At 42.7% G+C, this 21,991-nt stretch overlaps 1 protein-coding gene across 1 annotated transcript in view; it reads right to left on the reverse strand.

Annotated features, from left to right (window-relative positions):
- Positions 1 to 4,771: 4,771 nt before the first annotated feature.
- Positions 4,772 to 21,991, reverse strand: part of PTCHD4 (patched domain containing 4) — a 115,800-nt gene continuing 98,580 nt past the window's right edge. The window contains exon 5 of the mRNA XM_068168149.1: positions 4,772 to 6,651. Coding sequence (XP_068024250.1) covers positions 5,018 to 6,651 — 1,634 coding nt within the window. The 3' untranslated portion in view covers positions 4,772 to 5,017. The remainder of the gene's footprint in view (positions 6,652 to 21,991) is intronic.

The raw sequence follows: 21,991 nt of genomic DNA on the forward strand, positions 1-21,991 counted from the left end.
AGCCCTGCCCACGGGACCTACTGGAGAAAGTTTTAAAAAAAAGTGTGGCTGCGCGCGCATCCAAGCGAGAAGCCGGGCTGAAACGGAAGCTGCCGCGAGCTGCCACGGGCTTTTAAAGTGCCGCGGCACGCAGTGGAGCCCGAACGATCCCGAACACGTGGAGATCGGTGAGAACTGATCCTTGCCGAGCGTAGAGATTCCGCGCTGGTCCCTCAGGTTGAAAAGGCTTTTCCGAGGCTCCTGGTCTCGGTGTGTTCCCGGTGGAGCTTACCGCTGAGATGCATAATATTGAGAGAGAAGCTGGTTTGACATCTCATCAAACTCCAGTCTGTTTGTGCGTGCCTTGCTTAGGAGGAACGTTTCTAAGTTGTTTGTTTGTTTGTTTTCCTCTTGGTGATTTTAAGTGGGCTTATTCTCACCAAATCTTGACAAGTCTGCTTTGCTGATGTCTGTGTCTGAAGTAATTGTTGCTGAGTTTCCTTTACCACCAATGGACAGAAATATTATTATTTTTTGTAAGGTGCCATTCATTTGCCCCTGATCTGCAACTGTAAAACGGTTCAGAACTGTCTGTCCCTCCCCTGTTGCCATAAAGGAAATTCCTATATATTTCTACATTGTCAACATTCAAAGTTAGATGAGAAGAATCCTGTTTTTGATAGCTTTGGAAAACTTAACTTCCTTCAACACAATGCATGACAAAGATCCTTGGGATACATCTGAGCAGTACATGAGAAGACAAGCAACTTCACCCATAGCACATCCAAGAGTCACAGTTTTGATGTAGCAGTCCAGGTTTTCCATGGGCAGTGGAGGGAATGTAACAGGTATGGAAAGCCTGACATTCATGACTGATTGTTCTGAGAGGGAGGGATATTGCACAATGTCTTCAGGATGCAAATCAAGGTAAGTAAATACTTCCCAAGTAGAGATGCATCTGAACCGTAACCTAGCATTAAACCATGCCCTGATCCTAGTCCTTACTAAACTGTTTAGGTCTCAGTTTTGCAGCTGGCCCTTGAATAAAGTGGGACAAAGCCCTGGAGGGAAGAGGGACCTAGGACAGCTGGTCAGTATTCAAGGACCACCTCCTCTGTGTCCAGGAGCTCTGTATACCAACAAAGAGAAAAGCAGGTAAGAATGCTAGGAGGCCTGCCTGGATGAGCAAGGAGCTACTGGACACACTATTACTTAAAAAGAAACACTACAGGAAGTGGAGAGAAGGACAGCTAGAACAGGGGGTATATAAGGAAGCAGCCCGGGCAGCAAGAGACCTGGTTAGGAAAGCCAAAGCAGAGTTCGAATTGAATCTAGCCAGGGAGGTTAAAGGGAACACTAAGAACTTCTACAGGTATATTAATGGGAAAAAGAAGACTAGGGAAGGTGTGGGCCCCCTCAGAAAGGAAAATGGTGACATGGTCACAAGTGTTGAGGAAAAGGCTGAGGTACTCAATAACTTCTTTACCTCAGTCTTCACTGCAAGGGCCTCTAGCCACACTCCTGATGTTATGGAAGACAATGCCTGGGACGGGGAGGAATAACTGCCCATTGTAAGTGAAGATCAGGTTCGTGATCACCTGAAGAACCTGAAAGTGTTCAAGTCCATGGGACCCGACGGGTTACACCCACAGGTACTGAGAGAACTGGCAGATGAGGTTGCTAAACCCCTCTCTATTATATTTCAAAAGTCCTGGCAGTCTGGTGAAGTCCCCACAGACTGGAAAAGGGGAAACATTGCCCCCATCTTCAAAAAGGGTAAAAAGGAGGAACCAGGGAACTACAGGCCAGTCAGTCTCACCTCTGTGCCTGGAAAGATCATGGGGCAGATCCTCCTGGAGTCACTACTCGCTCAAAAGAATAGTGAAGATGTGATTGGGAACAGTCAGCATGGCTTTGCCAAGGGCAAATCCTGCCTGACCAACCTGGTGGCCTTCTATGAGCAGGTGACAAAATTAATAGATGAGGGGTGAGCAACTGATGTCATTTACCTGGACCTGGACCTGACAGGCTGGAGAGGTGGGCACAAGCCAACCTCATGAAGTTCAATAAGAGCAAGTGCAGGGTCCTGCATCTGGGTCGAGGCAATCCCAGGCACAAATACAGGCTGGGCAGTGACTGGCTGGAAAGTAGCCCTGAGGAGAGAGACTTGGGGGTGCTGGTGGACAAAAAGCTCAACATGAGCTCTCAATGTGCACTTGCAGCCCGCAAAGCCAATCAGATCCTGGGCTGCATCAGGAGAAGTGTGGCTAGCAGGTCAAGGGAGGTGATCCTCCCCCTCTACTCAGCCCTGGTGAGACCCCACCTGGAGTACTGTGTCCAGTTCTGGAGCCCCTATTACAAGAGGGATGTGGAGGTGCTGGAACGTGTCCAGAGAAGGGCCACAAGGATGATTAGAGGGCTGGAGCACCTCTCCTATGAGGACAGACTGAAGGAGTTGGGGCTGTTCAGTCTGCAGAAGAGAAGGCTCCGAGGTGACCTAATTGTGGCCTTCCAGTATCTGAAGGGGGCCTACAGGAAGGCTGGGGAAGGACTTCTCAGGATCTCAGGTAGTGATAGGACTAGGGGGAATGGAATGAAGCTGGAGGTGGGGAGATTCAGGCTGGATGTGAGGAGGAGGTTCTTCACCATGAGAGTGGTGAAACCCTGGAATGGGTTGTCCAGGGAGGTGGTCGAGGCCCCGTCCCTGGAGGTGTTTAAGACCAGGCTGGACGAGGCTCTGGCCGGCCTGATCTAGTGTGGGGTGTCCCTGCCCATGGCAGGGGTGTTGGAACTAGATGATCCTTGTGGTCCCTTCCAACCCTGAATGATACTATGATACTATGATACTATGATCTTGGGTCAAACCAGTAGCCTTGATCTGGCTACACCTGAAGTTTAGATCTGGATTCAAATTTTGGAAAGTTTACTTATGTATAGAGTTTATCTTTCTATAAACCCATTGCAGGTGAAAGGTTTCTTTAACAATCAAGAACTTTAACCTAAGCACACAAAACTCCCAAAGCATAGAGGTCATTTTTTTGGCAAATGGTAATTGCAAACTACAGAAAGTATAGAGAAGTGAAGCTGCGTTCTTTGGGAACAGAAGCAGCTAATGAACATTACAACTGGCATTCAAATGCCTTTTTGTGCTGCAAGTGTATTTTCTTTGGCTCACCTTAGCCATGACGCAGTAGGAAGAGGAGAGAGATGTCACATAACAAAGGATCTATTTCTTGCAGAGAGCTTTTTAGTGAAATATATGTACACACCCTTGTCAGCAGGCTCTGCAGGTTTGAGGCTGAGTTAATCAGCCACAAATAGATATGTATAAACATTTTGGAAGATAAACAGATTCCAGATATCTTTTAAAGATACCCACAAGTACTACAAAGTAGATATAAACAGTCCATATAGTGATATCTTTACATAGTGTCCTCATGGATACTATATTTTCAGAAGACATTACTCATGTAGGTGATACTATGCCATATTCAAGAGAGTAGAAAGCAAGCCCTTTTAAACTACTAAAAGGGGAAATGGACATGGCAAGCTTCAGTGCAGAATTGGACCAAGAGCAAACTGAAATGGCTAGGTCTGCTTTTGTCCCTTCTTTTGGGCTACTAAGCTGTGTAGTTTGCAAAGCAGAGAAAGTAACTCACAGTTCTTTACAGTACAATTTCTAGTATCACATAGTAACTGCAGATTTAGTGCTCTCCCCTGTAAAATTTCAGCTGCCCTAACAAAGCTTTACCTTGCAGATGATCAACAGTCAAATAGTTCAGAATTAAAAAAATAATTATAATGTATTTCACCCTCCCTTCCCACAGGGTCTGGTTTGTCTTTTTACAACTAGCTGTTGATTCAGCCCCATGAAAACGTTAACAATCTTTTGTGTGTGTGTGTGGGTATTTGGCTGCTGTTTTTCTTAAAGAAGAGGAAAATCCCACCTCCTGCAGCATATATTGCAGGGACCAGGAAACATAACCCTTCATCCGTTGGACCAAATGTATAAAGATAATACTGTGCAGGTGCTCCAGAAGTGACTGTTACACAATCACCTTATGTCTGTGATATGCAGTCCATCATTACATTTAAAGTGCCTGCTTGACTCAGTATTTCTTGTCAGCACTAATTCAGAATTCAGAAGTGTTACACTGCAGGAACTGTAAATACTGCTGCAGTGGTGATGGCATGGGTTAGTGCCATGCAACTGGTTGGTTTGAAGGGAATGTTAAGATTCTGAAACACCAAAATGTGTACATGCTATTAGCTACCAGCTATGACCTCTTGGGAGAAAGATCATGTGTCACATTGACAGAAACTAAATGTCAAGCTTCCAATTAGGTATGATTATTTCTTCCTCTACATAGACAATACCTTTATCCCTTATCAGTATAGCTTTGCCATTCACATTCATAATAACACTCTAATTATAGTATTAAAGTTATACATGATACTAGAATTGGGAAGTGCTTTGGATTAGATGGTTTTAAACATCTACTTCCCAAGTGCATAGGTTGCATCCTAACTAACTTGCTCAAGAAAATAAGACAAAAATACCATGACATTGTTTCATATCTCTTAGTCTTGTTCTTTTTTTTTCTTATTTGAGATGTGGTGGGTTTGGGTTTGTTTTGTCCCCCCATGACAGTTTTATCAAATAAATCTGCCTTTCCCCCTACCACTTAGTTAATGGTAGCTTTTTTTTCCCACCTTTGCTTCACTCCTACATATGTCAGAACAAGAAATTCCCATTAGAGCTACAGTTTGAGATTCAGAAACATCTAATGGCCAACAGACTCTTTCCTGGTGGAGTACTGAGGATTCAATAGAAACATCTGAGAATATTTTTACTTTCATAATTTTTGTTTAAAAAAAAGATAAATTGCACCTTGATGTGTCATGAATACCCCTTCTTGATCTTCTTTTGCCTTGTCAGACCTGGCCAGCACAAGCAGCTGAGATCTTTGCTCTATTTTCCCTGCATCTCTGTGCAACACTTTTTTAAAAAGAGAATATACTATTTTTTCTAAGCCTTTCAGACTGCTGTAACATGATCGGGATTCTCCTGTATCTCTATGCATTCAATCTCTTCTTGTTCCTTCCTTTTGGCCCATTTCTTTTTCTTGTGGTGCTTTTTGGAAGGTGGAAAAAAGGTTAGAAAGGCGGGCAAAATAACAAAACAGTGCAGAAGTGTGCAACTGCCAGCAAGCAGCAAGCATTTGAACAGTGTGAAGGTCAAGTTTGAAGGCACAAAGAGAAGGGGAACCAACCCAATAAGAAAAGAAGAAACATTCTGCAAAATGGCTGTCCCATGCTCTTGAAGGGAGTTCTTTATACACTGAGTTCGGGTGTGCTCAGTAGCTAGTACAAATGTATAAAGCAGGGGTGCACAGTGATCTATGGCAAAATTCAAAGTGTAGATAAGGCACAGTATAGAAATGCAATCCATGTCTACATTCCATAAGGTCATCAAGCCAAGGACACCCAGCTCTATTGAGGTGACACTGAGTATTAACCAGAAATTTCCCAGAGGATGGATAACCAGGAAAAAAGTCAGTATTAACACCAGCAGGATGCCAAAACCAGAAATCAGGACAGGCATAGTGACTGACAAACCATAGTGGTCCATGAAAACAAAAGTAGGATTGAACACAATGAACTTGATGCTCTGTATAAGAGAGAGCAATCTCAGCTTTTCCAACAATTCTATTGCCTCCCTCTGTGTGTTTTCACTAGTCCTGGCCACCAGGTACAAATGAGAAGCAATTATATTGTTCTCATCCCCAGCTTTGGAGAAAATTATGTCATTTTTGAAGTGCTGAAATTCTGGCTTTTTTAAAAATGAACTCTGGAGGATGCTGATAAAGTCACTTTTGTTGGTTGCACTGATGTTGCACCCTCGAAGGTACTGGTAGTACTGTTCAATCCAGGACACTGTATTGAACCCTTGGCTTAATGTCTTTAGGTCTTCTTGCACAGTGCCATTCCAGTACTCCAGAGGTTCATAAATATAGAAACCTATCACTGGGCTGTAGTTGCTGAAATACTTTTGTTGTATGAGGGCATAGGCAACGCTTGGAGATTCACTGGCAAGAAGGTTGATAATGTTGGCTCCATCATTAATCTGTAAGCACCCCATAAAGGAGAAAGAGGCATAGATGAGATACAGTATCACCACAAATGGCTTAACATAGATGTTGGTAATCCACTCATTGTAATGTTCTCGGAGGAAGTGCTGGATAAAGTGATGCTGGTATGGGTTGGTCTCATGATGGGAAGTGTGTTGATGGCCATCGTTCATCATGGTCTGGAACCACACCGGTTTCCGGTCCAGGTATTCTGCTGAAGGGATTTTACAGCAGAAGATGCTGTGATAACGATTCTGCTCCAACTGGCCAGCAAAGACCAGGCAGGAGCCAAAGAATGAGAAGATATAGAAGTAGTTCAACAGGATAAAGACACACATGTTCTGACAAAACACTTTTACATCTTCAATGTTGGTGAAAGGACTTGCACCCATGCCAAAGGCTATGAAGTACAAAGAGCTTGTAATTGTGTAGGAGACCATGACATCTGAGTAGGCATCGGCTACTCTGTCTTTGAATGGCAGATTCTCTCTGGTTCGACGCCATCCTGAAAGAAGTTCAAACACTCCTTTGGTTCCATGACCTGAAATGAGAAAACAAAGTATATACATGTGCATATATAAAGGGGGTCATGTCATTCCCCAGATTTTTCTTCCTCCAGCAGTGAAAACATTTTGTCAGAGAAGTTTTGCTACATTTTTTTTTACCAGTTAAACAAATAGAAAATTCTATCTAAAGCTAGAAACCATAATTCATATGTAGCTGATAAAATAAACAGCATGACATTCTGTGATTCTCCATGATCAGAAATACTCTTTAAAAGACACACACTGATTTTGGAATCAATTGAGAATGGAGAACTGAGAATTAATGGAATTAATTCTCAAATGGACTTCATATATAGGACAAAGGAGAATGTAAGGTTTAGATCAAGTCTGGGTTTCATCTTGGAAATTCATTGTGGCATCCTGTTACATCTTTCAAGATTTAAAGGATTCAGTTTGAAACACAAATGCAAATAACATTTTCTTCCAGAGAGTGTATATTAGAGTCATTGTTTGAGAAATGACTAGGTGTGATCAAGTGACATATCGATTCTTCATGCTGGACAAAGGAAAAAATATACTGACATTAGGTACAAATCACCAAAGTAAAATTTGTACAATAGTCTCTACCAGCTAAGTGAAATTGGAACTTCTCAGAGTTATTACACAATTTTCTACACTATAAGAATGTTGCTGGTGGCAATGATGGAGAGAGAGTACAGTATTGACTTAATCAGTGGTCCACATTAATTGTCCAGAAAGTTTTTTTCACTATTATATCTCCCTCTGTGTGTCTCTCTCTTTCTGTCTCAGCTACCCAGGGCTCCTTCTGGTGAAAAAGAATTCCCTTAGCTCATGTGCAAGGATATTCAGGAAAAAGTCAGACATCATCAGTGTTCCATGACAGGTTCTTACTTTATTCCATCCAGAGAGATATTTTAGAGGTATTATTTTGCAATAAATTAAAGCTGAATACAGACTTCCATTTTACTCATTACACTCACAGTCCAGGAAGTCTATAGCTATTAAACTTTGGCACAGAATGTTAATGTTGAAGCTATTTCTAGTGGAAAAGTTTTAACTAGCATTATATATATTTATTAATACAATTTATACTTTATGTGTACATATATACACATACACATTCATGTTTCTTTATTTTCTATTAGAGAATTGGGGGAAAACATAAAAAAATTACATTAAAAAACACAGCCAAAAGAGCCTGTCTTTCAATTAAAATTTTGGTCAAAAAATGGGTTTGGATGAAAAAATGGAAAATTATCTTCATTTTAGATCAGGCCTTAGACATAACTTTGGACAATGCAAGAAAATACACTGCTGGGCAGAAAAAGAAGTAGAAGCAGATTGCAGATGCTCCTGCCTTGGTTGTGTGCCTTCACTCTCTGCAGAAGAATTAAATGCAGCAAAGCATGTACAAAGATTATTTTCTTGAAACAAAACTAGAAATATGACAACAGATTTGCAAATAATCAGCTGTGCAATGGTGAACAAGAAGTCTGCTGAGTTTGTTGCTGGATTTGTTGTTGGATTACAATTGTTTGGACTCATACAGATGCTTATATTGCCCAGAGCAGACCCCTGACAACTGTTCTAAACAGGGGAAATCACAGCATAAATTACAGTATCACAGTATCACAGTATCACTTAGGTTGGAAAGGACCTCGAGGATCATCGAGTCCAACCTATCAACACAGACCCCATGACTAGACCATGGCACCAAGTGCCACGTCCAATCTCCCCTTGAACGCCTCCAGGGTCGATGACTCAACCACCTCCCTGGGCAACTCGCTCGGTGAAGAACTTCCTCCTCACCTCGAGTCTGAACCTCCCCTGGTGCAGCTTGAGACTGTGTCCCCTTGTTCTGGTGCTGGTTGCCTGGGAGAAGAGGCCAACGCCCTCCTGGCTACAACCACCCTTCAGGTAGTTGTAGAGGGCAATAAGGTCACCCCTGAGCCTCCTCTTCTCCAGGCTAAACAATCCCAGCTCCCTCAGCCTCTCCTCATAGGGCTTGTGTTCAAGGCCTCTCACCAGCCTTGTTGCCCTTCTCTGGACACGCTCAAGTGTTTCAATGTCCTTCTTAAACTGAGGAGCCCAGAACTGGACACAGTACTCAAGGTGCGGCCTAACCAGAGCAGAGTACAGGGGCACTATGACCTCCCTGCTCCTGCTGGCCACACCATTCCTAATGCAATTGTCAAATTGTCAAGTTCTGTGTATGTTACCTGTTTTACTGCAAGTTGGTGTCCCTAGTGAAAGATAAACATACAGCATTATGGAAGTCTTGCAATTAGCAAAAAACTTGTGTGGAAATGCTGTTATCTTATGAATGAGCATCTTGGCTCAGGAGGATCTTGTAGGTTTAGGGCAGTTCCGTTCAAATTCTCAAGGCACACTGTCACTTTTGAACCATCAAGCACAAAGAATTGGCTCCTTGGGCTGAGTAAAGCTGCAGAAGCCAGTGACTTTGATGCAATTTTTTATTATGCTTAAAGTGAGTAAGTACCATGCAGAGCATGGACAGCCTGGCTTGTCAACACTTCCAGTGCCCATGTCCTATCTTGGCTTAATTTAATGGTATAGAAATCATTGAATCACTTAGGTTGGAAAGGATCTTTAAGATCGTGGACTCTAACCATTAATCTAGCACTGCCAAGTCCACCACTAAACCATGCCCCTAAGCACCACATCTGTGTCTTTTAAATACCTCCAGGGATGTTGACTCAACCAATTCTCAATTCTCTGGGCAGCCCGTTCCAATGCTTTCAGTGAAGACATTGTCCCTAATATCCGATCTAAAACCTCCCCTGGTGCTACTTGAGGCCATTTCCTCTTGTCCTATCTCTTGTTTCTTGGGAGAACAGATTGATCACCATCTCACTACAACCTCCTTTCAGGTAGTTGTAGAGAGCTAGAAGGTCTCTCCTCAGCCTCCTTTTCTCCAGACTAAACCACAATTCCCTCAGCTGCTCCTTAGAAGACTGGTGCTTTGGACCCTTCAACAGCTTAATTACCCTTCTCTGGACATGTTCAGTGATGGTGGTTCATTCTGTTTTGGAAAGAGTAGAGCACAGTGATCTCCTCAGATATCTCTGCTCCCTATATACCAATTGATTTTGGATTATTCTTTTCTGGATATTTCTGAAAAAGGTCTCTTTAATGTATGACTTTACCACTTAAAACTTGCTAATATCCCATATGTCCATCCCTTATGTCCTCTTATTCAGAATCAGCTCCTGACCTTGTTCTTGCTGCTTTAGGCATCTCTCTTCTTTAGCTTTTTGCTTTCTTCTCTTATAAGAAGGCTGAAGGGATGAGTAAGTAGTACAGGATTTCTGTTCCTATTGCTGGTATCATTCCTCCTATCTCCTCATCCCATCAAGATTCTTCCACTGAGGGCAGAGTTTCATAGCTCTTACAGAGCTGGAGATGATGTTTTCTACCTCGGTTTCCTCTCTTTACCTCTACTTTCCCAGGTACCTTGCTGTGATTTATGATAAAGGGAGTCTTTGGTCCACAAAACTCACATTGGGAACGCTCATTTAGGATCTAGCTGGGAATTTGAGACCATCTTTCATCTCTAACTTGTCTCACCTGCCTTTAATATGTGGCATGACAGTTGCCACACTGGGACAAAACTAGGGATTATTCTACAACTACCCCTGAAAAAGCATGGGACAGAATTTCAAGAAAAGAATGTTGGAAGCAAGACACATATAGAGTAATTTTTTTTCAGTTTTAATCTCTGAGATTTCTTACTTCCGCCCAAAAGCCTGCCAAAACCAGAGGCTCTGTTTGGAACTTCATGTTTGGAGGCTCTGAGGGACCATTAGTCACCTGTCTAATCCATTTCTAAATGCACTCATACTTTTGGCCACCACAGCTTCCTGCTACCAGGAGCTTTTTAACTTCACTACTTGCTGAATGAAAGAAGGACTTGCTTTTGTTTGTTTCAGACTCTTGCCAATAACATTTAATGGCTGAAGTAAGCAAAATGTGAAACTGTTTGTCCATGAGTAGCATCTTTAATGAAATTTGTTCTATGCATTTTTCCTTTGCTTCTGGGATCTCCTATGTGAATAGTCCCAGTGTCCCTCATCCTTCTGACACTTCTCCTTGACCCCAGGTTCACAGCTAGGTGTATACTACTGTGCTAGTTGTTCAAGGTGCATGTGCTAATTTGACCTGGATGCTACCAATAAAATATAAAGTATCTGAGTTCTGCCTCCTGTCTCTTTTAGGAAGTACTAACCTGGATTTTTGTTTTTCTTCTCTCTAAACATCAATTTTCACAAAGCATTTAGGATTGCAGTAGTTTCTGAGATCTGTATCCCTCTCCTAGGTATGAATGAATTGGGCCCAGTATTTGTAGACTGACATTATGCATGCAGATATATGGAGAGAATAACTGTGGGAGTGTGGTGGGGTGGAAGGGTAAGGCTAAGAAGCCTCCTCCCTTCCCCCTTGTAAAGTAAAGGGAAAGAAAAATTGAAGGGAAAGGAAAAAAAAAACTCACAAGCTGAATTAGCAAGGCAGTGGAGCTATATTTACAAAGCAGTGTAAGATTTGCAGGGGAATATTTACAAATTTACAATATCTACAATATATACAAAGATATACAACAGAGTAACACAGAAATGAGAGTAACCCCCCTCGGCAGAGGGGGTTCCCCACCTCCGCTCTCCCCTCTCTCCCCCCCTTTCCCCAGAATGGGATAGAAAGAGAAAGAAAAGAGAGGAAAAAAAATGTTAGAAGCAGTTCGTGTTAATTGGAAGGGAGTTAATACCGGCCTGTATCTGGTCTTCAAGGCCGAGGCTTTGGCAGAAAGCCGAGCAGAGAGAGAGCTGCTGCACCGTGGAGAGGCGGAGGCAAGACTGACAGAGAAGTGCTGGAAATGCCCAGTTCACTCCCAGTTCAGAAGGTGCTTCCTCCCACTCTTCCAATGAAATTAGTTTAGATTATTCTTTCAGTTTACCAACTTCCGTCCACCATATTCCCTTTCTTAAGGGGGCAACGTCAACCGGCCACAGTCCACCCCTTCTAAACAATTTCATTGGCTGTTCACACTGTCCATACAATCCAAGACGATATTTACAGTTCGTGAGTAAAGTTCATAGTCCATTCCGGCTATGCTCAGATGTAGATGATTCAAAAGTCCAAGAAAATCAGAAAATGAGAAAAATGGAAAACAGTTCATTTCTTCACCGACGAAGCGAAGAAAAGGGAAACAGGGAATCTCAGGGTCTCTTAGTTGACTCAGGGCTCTCAGGGATCTCAGGGTTCGTGCACCGTAGATTTCCTCGTTGATTCTTCCTTTGGACGCGATGTAGCTGTACAACAGTTCGAAATCAACCTCTTTCAGCTAAAGTTAAATTTCTTTGTGGAATACACTGAATTTCACCATTCTCTTGCATTACCCAATAAGTGTGACCCGGACCTTCAGCTGAAACCACCCCTCGGACAGGTTTAGCCTCTCCTGAGGGTGAAAACACCCAAACAGTTTTACCTAAAAGATTCTTTTCTCTAACAACAGGAACTCTATCACCTTCTACTTTCCGTAGCAAATCTGAATGTGCAGGTCCAGCTTGGTTCACTGAACCTCTACTATTTACCAGCCAGGTTGCTTGTGCTAAATGTTTTTCCCAGTTTTTCAAAGATCCACCTCCCATGGCTTTGAGAGTGGTCTTCAACAAACCATTGTAGCGTTCAATCTTCCCTGAAGCTGGTGCATAGGAGGGAATGTGGAATATCCACTCAATACCGTGCTCTTTTGCCCAGCTCTTTACAAGGTTGTTCTTGAAATGAGTTCCATTGTCTGACTCAATCCTCTCTGGAGTTCCATGTCTCCACAGGATCTGTCTCTCCAGACCGAGAATGGTGTTGCGTGCAGTTGCATGTGGAACTGGATAAGTTTCCAACCATCCGGTGTTTGCCTCTACCATAGTAAGCACATACTGCTTACCAGAACGAGAATGTGGTAGAGTGATGTAGTCAATCTGCCAAGCTTCACCATACTTATACTTGGACCATCTGTCACCATACCACAAGGGCTTAAGTCGTTTTGCCTGCTTAATAGCAGCACAAATGTCACAGTCATGGATGACTTGTGTGATAGCATCCATGGAAATGTCTATGGATCTGTCACGAGCCCATTGGTATGTCGCATCTCTGCCCTGATGTCCTGACGAATCGTGAGCCCACCGAGCTAAGAATATCTCACCTCGCTGTTTCCAGTCAAGATCAAGATTAGAGTCCATGTCTACTTGAGAAACTCTTGCAGCTAGATCTGCCTGATGGTTGTGTTGCTGTTCCTCAGTAGCTTTGCTCTTAGGAATGTGAGCATCGATGTGTCTCACTTTCACTGGAATTCTCTCGATTCGATCAGCAATGTCCTGCCATAGGTTGGCTGCCCAAATGGGTTTTCCTTTCCTCTGCCAACCACTCTTCTTCCAGTTCTTTAGCCAACCCCATAGAGCATTGGCTACCATCCATGAGTCGGTGTAGAGATAAAGCTTTGGCCATCTCTCACGTTCAGCTACGTCAAGAGCTAGCTGGACAGCTTTTACCTCTGCGAACGGACTGGATTCTCCTTCTCCATCTTTCGCCTCTGCAACTCGGCGTGTTGGACTCCACACTGCAGACTTCCACCTTCGCTTGTTTCCAACAAGACGACAGGAACCGTCTGTGAACAAAGCATATTTCTTTTCATCATCAGAAAGGTCATTGTAAGGAGGAGCTTCCTCAGCACGAGTTGCTTTCTCCTCTGGAGGTTTGGCACAGTTGATACCTTCAGGCCAACTTGAGATCACCTCCACTAGACCAGGTCTTTCAAGATTTCCCATTCGAGCTCTCTGTGTTATCAGAGCCATCCACTTAGACCATGTTGAGTCTGTGGCACGATGTGGTGTGGAACCTTTGCCTTTGAACATCCAATTCAAAACTGGTAATCTGGGAGCTAAGAGAAGTTGTGATTCAGTTCCAATCACTTCAGAAGATGCTTTTACTCCTTCATAGGCAGCTAAAATTTCTTTCTCTGTTGGAGTATAGTTAGCCTCTGAACCTCTGTAACCTTGACTCCAGAAACCAAGAGGTCGTCCACGTGTCTCACCTGGAGCTTTTTGCCACAAGCACCAGGTTGGACCATTGTCACTTGCAGCCGTGTACAAAATGTTCTTAATGTCTGGACCATCTCGGACAGGTCCCAGACCCATTGCTTGAATTACCTCTTGCTTTATCTGGTCAAAGGCTGCTTGTTGTTCAGGTCCCCAGTGGAAATGGTTTCTCTTTCGAGTCACATCATACAGAGGTTTCACAATCTGACTGTATCCAGGAACGTGTAGTCTCCAAAATCCCACTATCCCTAAGAAACGTAGGGTCTCTTGCTTGTTTGTGGGACTTGCCATGGTAGAGGCTCTATTTACCACATCCACTGGAATGTGTCGGCGTCCATCCTGCCACCGCACTCCCAGAAACTGAATCTCTGTGGTAGGTGCTTTCACTTTGTCTCGTTTGATGGCAAAACCTGCATTCAGAAGAATGTCAATGATTTTGTTACCTTTCTCGAAGACTTCCTCAGCAGTTTTACCCCAGGCGATGATATCATCGATGAACTGGATGTGTTCTGGAGCACCGCCTTTCTCCAGAGCATCGTGGATCACTGCATGACAGATGCTTGAGCTGTGGATCCAGCCCATTGGCAGCCTGTTGAAAGTGTACTGGATTCCTCTCCAGGTGAAAGCAAACTGAGGCCTGCACTCCTCTGCTATGGGAATAGAGAAAAATGCATTAGCAATGTCTATGGTAGCATACCATTTGGCCTCTTTGGATTCCAGCTCATACTGTAGTTCCATCATGTCTGGTACTGCTGCACTCATAGGTGGTGTTACTTCATTTAGGGCTCGGTAGTCTACTGTCAGATGCCTGTCTCCATTCTGCTTCCGCACAGGCCACACTGGACTGTTGAAAGGTGAATGAGTTTTGCTGACGACTTTCTGACTCTCCAACTGACGAATCAGATTCTGAATGGGCAACAAAGAGTCACAGTTGGTTCTATATTGTCTAAGATGCACAGTCTGAGAAGCAACCGGCAATTTAGTGTCCTGTATCTTATGTTGTCCCACAACTGCAGATTCATCAGAAAGCTCAGGTCTAGCAGACAGCTTCAATTTTTGTCCATCAATTTCTATAGAAGCTACTCCGAAAGCCCATTTGTAACCTCTAGGGTCTTTGAAACGCCCTTCTCTCAGAAAATCAATTCCCAAAATACAAGGTGCGTCAGGTCCGGTCACAACTGTATGCTTCCTCCATTGTTTACCAGTTAAACTTATATTAACCTCTACCTTACTTAACTCTTGAGCTCCACCAGTGACTCCCAGAATAGTTATAGACTCTGATCCCTGATAATTTGATGGCATTATGGTGCACTGAGCTCCTGTGTCAACCAAGGCCCTGTACTTCTGAAATTGTGAAGTGCCGGGCCACTGGATGTACACATCCCAATAGATTCTATTATCTCTGTTATCCCTCTCCTCCCCCTGGCAGGAGGCAGGGCACCCCTAGTTATGGGGAACATGCGTACATGTGCATTGCACATATTGTGCAGGGTTATAACTTTGCATGTTATAACTGGAGCCACTGTTGGAGCCATAAGAGTCGTTCTGGGGAACTGTGGAAGTAACAGCTACCCTTCTGGTATTGCTACCTCGGGTTCTGCCACTTTGCAATTCCCTCAGCCTCCTGAAAAGATTAGAAGTTGGTTGGCCATCCCAGCGGTTCATGTTCTCACCAAACTGATCACGCAGAGTTATCCAAATAGTTCTACGTGATTGCCTTGGTGGTCTGTTTTGGAATGACCTGTTTTGGAATGTCCTGTTTTGGAATGACCTCCTTGGAGGACGTGTATTCCTCACAGATGAAACTTGTATCCATCTGGAGGGAGAATTGAAATTATCCCTTTGTGCCAATTGGGATATGGAATTTCTAAATTCATCTTTTAACTCTCTTATGCAATTCTGAATATCACCAGACATAGTTTTGATGGCCGAAACCAAAGAACCACGTGTCATGCTATCCTCCAATTGTCTCATTTGATCACTGAATTGGCCAACCGTAGGGTTATAGACCATCCTGCAGAAAACTCTTTGCCTTTGGCACTAGCAGAACGATGATGTCAGATTTTATTACTTCTGGAACAGCAGAATCAGAAGAGGTGTGTCCAAGCAGACTTGACAGCAGTCCAGGCAGGTTGTGCTCATGTATCTTCTCTCTGTCTGCCTTCTGGGCTTTCAAATATGAGCTAAGTAGATCAGAAAACAAAATGCTCATTCTCCTATTATTCTTCACAGATTATTCAGGTAGAAAATCTTCTCCAGTGTCTTCTCACTGGTAGAAGGGTGCTTGGTGTGCTGTGGCACTTGGTGACTCCCATTGCAGTGATTCTTGCAGCTGTGCTGAAACCCCAGCCTTGCTGTGAATGATTACACTTCTGTCAGCTCCTAGTTTTGTCTTGAAAATGCAATAAGCTTGATACTGGTCAGTTAATCCTGACAAACTGATGGAATTCACAAGATTTTGTTCAAAGAAAACAACAACTTTAAGTTATTTGGCTACTTTGGTGAAGAATCTAAACTGAAAAATATGGATATAGGAGTTAAGGCAGGGATCCTCTTTCAGGTATTGTTTCAGGTTTGTTACACAGGGAACTTGTTCACAAAGTAATTTACTGCACAAACAATCCCTCTTGAAGAAGGATCTTGGAGACATTCTGATCTGCACAGGCACAGTTTGACTTGAATATCTACTTGAAGATGCAGCTAATGAGCAAAATCAAAATTGTTGTGGTTATACTTAGTAATTTTTATCACTGCTCTTGAAGTATCCCATCATATCTCAATGATCCTTTCTATATGCCTGTTATTTTCTTCTTCTTCAGCACTTCAGCCTCTTTGGCTGCATAGGAGTGTTTCAGGTTTATTTGAAAGTCTATTGGAACAAGAGGAATCTCAGCTGGATTTTTTTTTTTTTCTGATTCTTACTCTTTCAGAACTGAATTGCTGACATTATATCTCACATTATTTACTGTTTTGTATCATAAATTTTGGGGTTGACTTACTATACAGTATAAATGTTACCAACTATTTTTTTTCTTTTGTTAAAAACCCCACAGAGTTCTTTCCTACCCTGCTCTTAGGAGTTGGCTTTAAAAGTGCCTTTTAAATATATAAACAAAGTGAGATGAGACAAAATGAGAGAACAGAGAATGACTGTCTTATTTGAGGATTATGTCACTTATCTGGGACTGAATCCAGGAACATCTTAATTCAATCACTGATTCAACAAATATTGTCCAGGCAGTCTAATGGTGCCTAGATAGGCACTGCTACACCCACAGTGCTCCTACTGCATGGTGATGCAGAGACTGTGCTGAACTATTTAACCAAGTGGGCATTTGTGCTTTTAGGTAGACAGGGGATTTTAACCCTGGTTCTGTATCTAAGCAAGTGTAGGTCCCTTTTCCACTTCATCTGCTGACAGGAGGGGCAGTGGGATACTTTTCACCATTTTCCTGGAGGTTTTAAAAGCCAGGCTGGATGTGGCTCTGGGCAACCTGATCTAGTGTGAGGGGTCCCTGCCCATGGCAGGGGGGTTGGAACTAGACGATCCTTGAGGACCCTTCCAACCCTAAAAATTCTATGATTCTATGAATACAGGGGTAGTTTTTTCCCTTTGCCTTCTTTTTCCTTTCCCAATAGGCCTTTAAAAAGTGCTTTGATTCAAGCTAGAGTGAATATTTTATGTCAAAGTAGATTTTTTTCATCATTTTGGCAAGAAAAGGATAAAGAGTTAGATGCAAGTTTTTTTCAGACTGAGACTCCCCACCTTGAACCTAACTGTGCATGAGATAAAAAAGATAATTTAGGCACTCATACCATTTAAAAAAAGGCAATTAAAAATGTATGCAGGCATCTAAACTGGTTGGTAGGCACCTAAGTAATTTCTCCATCTACTTCAAAGGCATTTTTGAAAATCCTGATATGTATACGTGTGTAGACAGACTAACATTTGTCAGTTTCCCCTTAGACACTTTTGAGATTTGATTTGTGCTCAACTTCACAAATGTCACCCTGACAAATTTCCTGAGAACTATTTTAAACTAAACAAAAAACCCTGAGAAAGTACTGTACAAGCTTATTTACTATTTATACAGCTTTCTAGCTGCTCAACTTTTTACTGGAAGCTAACTTATAATTCAGTGCAGGTTTCACATAACAAAATACTATGAACAGGAGCCCATACTGAAAAGTCCACCATGGTAGTAGTGGAGAGAATAGAAAGAAAGAAAAAAGATAATCCTATAGACATTTACCACATCACACTTTACCAAAAGTCACTAAGAGTGAAGCCTTGGATTTTTAAAAATACTGGTCAACAAAGCTTATAATAAATCCTAAGGACTTTTGATCTTTCTAAGTCATTTTACAGAGAGTTTCTTTTTGCTCCAAAAGGGCTTTTGAACTTAGTGTTGTTTCTGTAAATCAAGAACTTAATCCATATCTCTTTTACATCAGTGTGGTTTAATGATCATGACATTGTGAGTACTAGTGCAAGTGTTGTGGAAATCGGGCTGATAGCATCAATGAAGAATGTGATTAACTGAGAAATATTGACTATGAAAGACAGAGGTACAGAACTGTGATTAAAGAAAGGGAATCCCTCAAGGACATGAGTAATTTCTCATGGTGGCAATACTTCCATCAAAAATTCTTGTACATATGCCTGATATCATTCTTGCCAAGGTATGGCAATTACTGCAGAATGTCAGTTAACAATATGACATTTTCCTAGGAAATGTACCACACATTAAACAGAGGCACTCATCATGGGCAAGACATAAAAAGCACATGGAGAGAGACTGATGATCTGGCATCCATTATGTATGGGAAAATTAAAATAGATACAAGTATCACTGAAATAAATTGCTTTATATGTCTTTACATTAAACTTCATGATTCAACTCCATCAGGGAAGTATATCAGTTTGGTTGGATGTGACCTTTTCCTGACAAATAAGTTAGCTGTTTCTTATCACTTCATTATCCTGCCAGTATTTGTAAAGCCATTGCTCAATAATTCTCTTCTCTATCTTTCTGATTTTCACAGTTAGATTGTCCAGTCTGTAAGTTTCTGGTTTCTTTGTTTTGATTGCTGTTTAAAGATAAGTATTATGTTTCCCAACCCCATCCTCTGGGGCCTGCCCTGGCCTCAACAAGTTCTAAGAAAGTGATTGCTAAAGTTTACAAGGTTATTTCTGGAAGCCTCTTAAACCTTTGGGAAAAAATATCCATCAGAGTCTGCTGGCTTGGAGACATCTGTCGTAATTGACAATGTAAGGTTACCTCAAATCAGTAGAGACTCCCATTCAAGATATTCAAACATGGCTGAGAGGATTCATACTCTTAGAAAATGGAATGGAGCCCTGAAAGTGGGGTTTACTTGTTGGTTGAGATGCCCACAGAAAGAGTAAGGTTTCAGATGCAGATTTGTGCACATAAATTTCGGTATTTGCAGAGCAGGTACGCATTGTGGATGTTAGTATGAATAATCTCATCATAGTCAGTGGAAGCCCTTTCAATAGTCAATGAAATCTATGAGAGTATTCAGCACATCCTGAAGCACATAAATATATTTGATAACTGAAAATCTCTCTTGACTATGTTTGTTTGCTAGTGATGAAATCCACTTGTGGAAACACAGGCATTCACTGACATTTCAGATACCTCTGAGCATCTGGCACAGATAAATGTAGGGCAGAATGACACAGAGTCTCTTCATGTCCTTAAATGTTCTAATCTTCCCTTTGATCTCTGTTGATACAGTGTGTGGTGGGTTTGGAAGGATAAGGCTGAGAAGCCTCCTCCCTTCCCCCTTGTAAAGTAAAAGGGAAAAAAAAATTGAAGGGAAAGGAAAAAAAAACTCGCAAGCTGAATTAGCAAAGCAGTGGAGCTATATTTACAAAGTGATGTAGGGTTTGCAGGGAGATATTTACAAATTTACAATATCTACAATATATACAAAGATATACAACAGAGTAACACAGAAATGAGAGTGAACCCCTCTCGACAGAGAGGGGGGTTCCCCACCTCCTCTTTCCCCTCTCTCCCCCCCTTTCCCCAGAATGGGATAGAAAGAGAAAGGGAAGAGAGGAAAAAAAATTAGAAGCAGTTCGTGTTAATTGGAAGGGAGTTAGTATACAGGCCTGGTATCTTGTTTTCAAGGCCGGGGCCTTGGCAGAAAGCCCAGGACAGAAAGCTGTTGCCTGAAGAAGAGGCGGAAGCAAGACTGACTGAGAAGTGCTGGAAATGTCCAGTTCACTCCCAGTTCCGAAAAGTGCTTCCTCCCACTCGTCCAATGAAATTAGTTTAGACTATTCCTTCCGTTTACCAACTTCCGTCCACCATGTTCCCTTTCTTAAGGGGGCAACGTCAACCGGCCACAGTCCACCCCTTCTAAACAATTTCATTGGCTGTTCATACTGTCCATCTAATCCAAAACGATATTTACAGTTCGTGAGTAAAGTTCATAGTCCATTCCGGCTATGCTCAGATGTAGATGATTCAAAAGTCCAAGAAAATCAGAAAATGAGAAAAATGGAAAACAGTTCATTTCTTCACCGATGAAGCGAAGAAAAGGGAAACAGGGAAATCTCAGGGTCTCTTAGTTGACTCAGGGCTCTCAGGGATCTCAGGGTTCGTGCACCGTAGATTCCTTGTTGATTCTTCCTCTGGACGCGATGTAGCTATACAACAGTTTGAAATTAACCTCTTTCAGCTAAAGTTAAATTTCTTTGTGGAATACACTGAATTTCACCATTCTCTTGCATTACCCAATAAGTGTGACCCGGACCTTCAGCTGAAACCACCCCTCGGACAGGTTTAGCCTCTCCTGAGGGTGAAAATACCCAAACAGTTTTACCTAACAGATTCTTTTCTCTAACAACAGGAATTCTATCACCTTCTACTTTCCGTAGCAAATCTGAATGTGCAGGTCCAGCTCGGTTCACTGAACCTCTACTATTTACCAGCCAGGTTGCTTGTGCTAAATGTTTTTCCCAGTTTTTCAAAGATCCACCTCCCATGGCCTTGAGAGTGGTCTTCAACAAACCGTTGTAGCGTTCAATCTTCCCTGAAGCTGGTGCATAGTAGGGAATGTGGAATATCCACTCAATACCGTGCTCTTTTGCCCAGTTCTTTACAAGGTTGTTCTTGAAATGAGTTCCGTTGTCTGACTCAATCCTCTCTGGAGTTCCATGTCTCCACAGGATCTGTCTCTCCAGACCAAGAATGGTGTTGCGTGCAGTTGCATGTGGAACTGGATAAGTTTCCAACCATCCAGTGTTTGCCTCTACCATAGTAAGCACGTACTGCTTACCAGAACGAGAACGTGGTAGAGTGATGTAGTCAATCTGCCAAGCTTCACCATACTTGTACTTGGACCATCTGTTACCATACCACAAGGGCTTAAGTCGTTTTGCCTGCTTAATAGCAGCACAAATGTCACAGTCATGGATGACTTGCGTGATAGCATCCATGGAAATGTCTATGGATCTGTCACGAGCCCATTGGTATGTTGCATCTGTGCCTTGATGTCCTGACGAATCGTGAGCCCACCGAGCTAAGAATATCTCACCTCGGTGTTTCCAGTCGAGATCAAGATTAGAGTCCATGTCTACTTGAGAAACTCTGGCAGCTAGATCTGCCTGATGGTTGTGTTGCTGTTCCTCAGTAGCTTTGCTCTTAGGAATGTGAGCATCAATGTGTCTCACTTTCACTGGAATTCTCTCGATTCGATCAGCAATGTCCTGCCATAGGTTGGCTGCCCAAATGGGTTTTCCTTTCCTCTGCCAACCACTCTTCTTCCAGTTCTTTAGCCAACCCCATAGAGCATTGGCTACCATCCATGAGTCGGTGTAGAGATAAAGCTTTGGCCATCTCTCACGTTCAGCTACGTCGAGAGCTAGCTGGACAGCTTTTACCTCTGCGAACTGACTGGATTCTCCTTCTCCATCTTTCGCCTCTGCAACTCGGCGTGTTGGACTCCACACTGCAGACTTCCACCTTCGCTTGTTTCCAACAAGACGACAGGAACCGTCTGTGAACAAAGCATATTTCTTTTCATCATCAGAAAGGTCATTGTAAGGAGGAGCTTCCTCAGCACGAGTTACTTTCTCCTCTGGAGGTTTAGCACAGTTGATGCCTTCAGGCCAACTTGAGATCACCTCCACTAGACCAGGTCTTTCAAGATTTCCCATTCGAGCTCTCTGTGTTATCAGAGCCATCCACTTAGACCAGGTTGAGTCTGTGGC

This window comes from Melanerpes formicivorus, unplaced genomic scaffold (assembly GCF_026170545.1).
Source record: "Melanerpes formicivorus ecotype bairdi unplaced genomic scaffold, bMelFor1.0.p_v2 SCAF_133, whole genome shotgun sequence".
In the NCBI taxonomy this organism is placed as follows: Eukaryota; Metazoa; Chordata; class Aves; order Piciformes; family Picidae; genus Melanerpes; species Melanerpes formicivorus.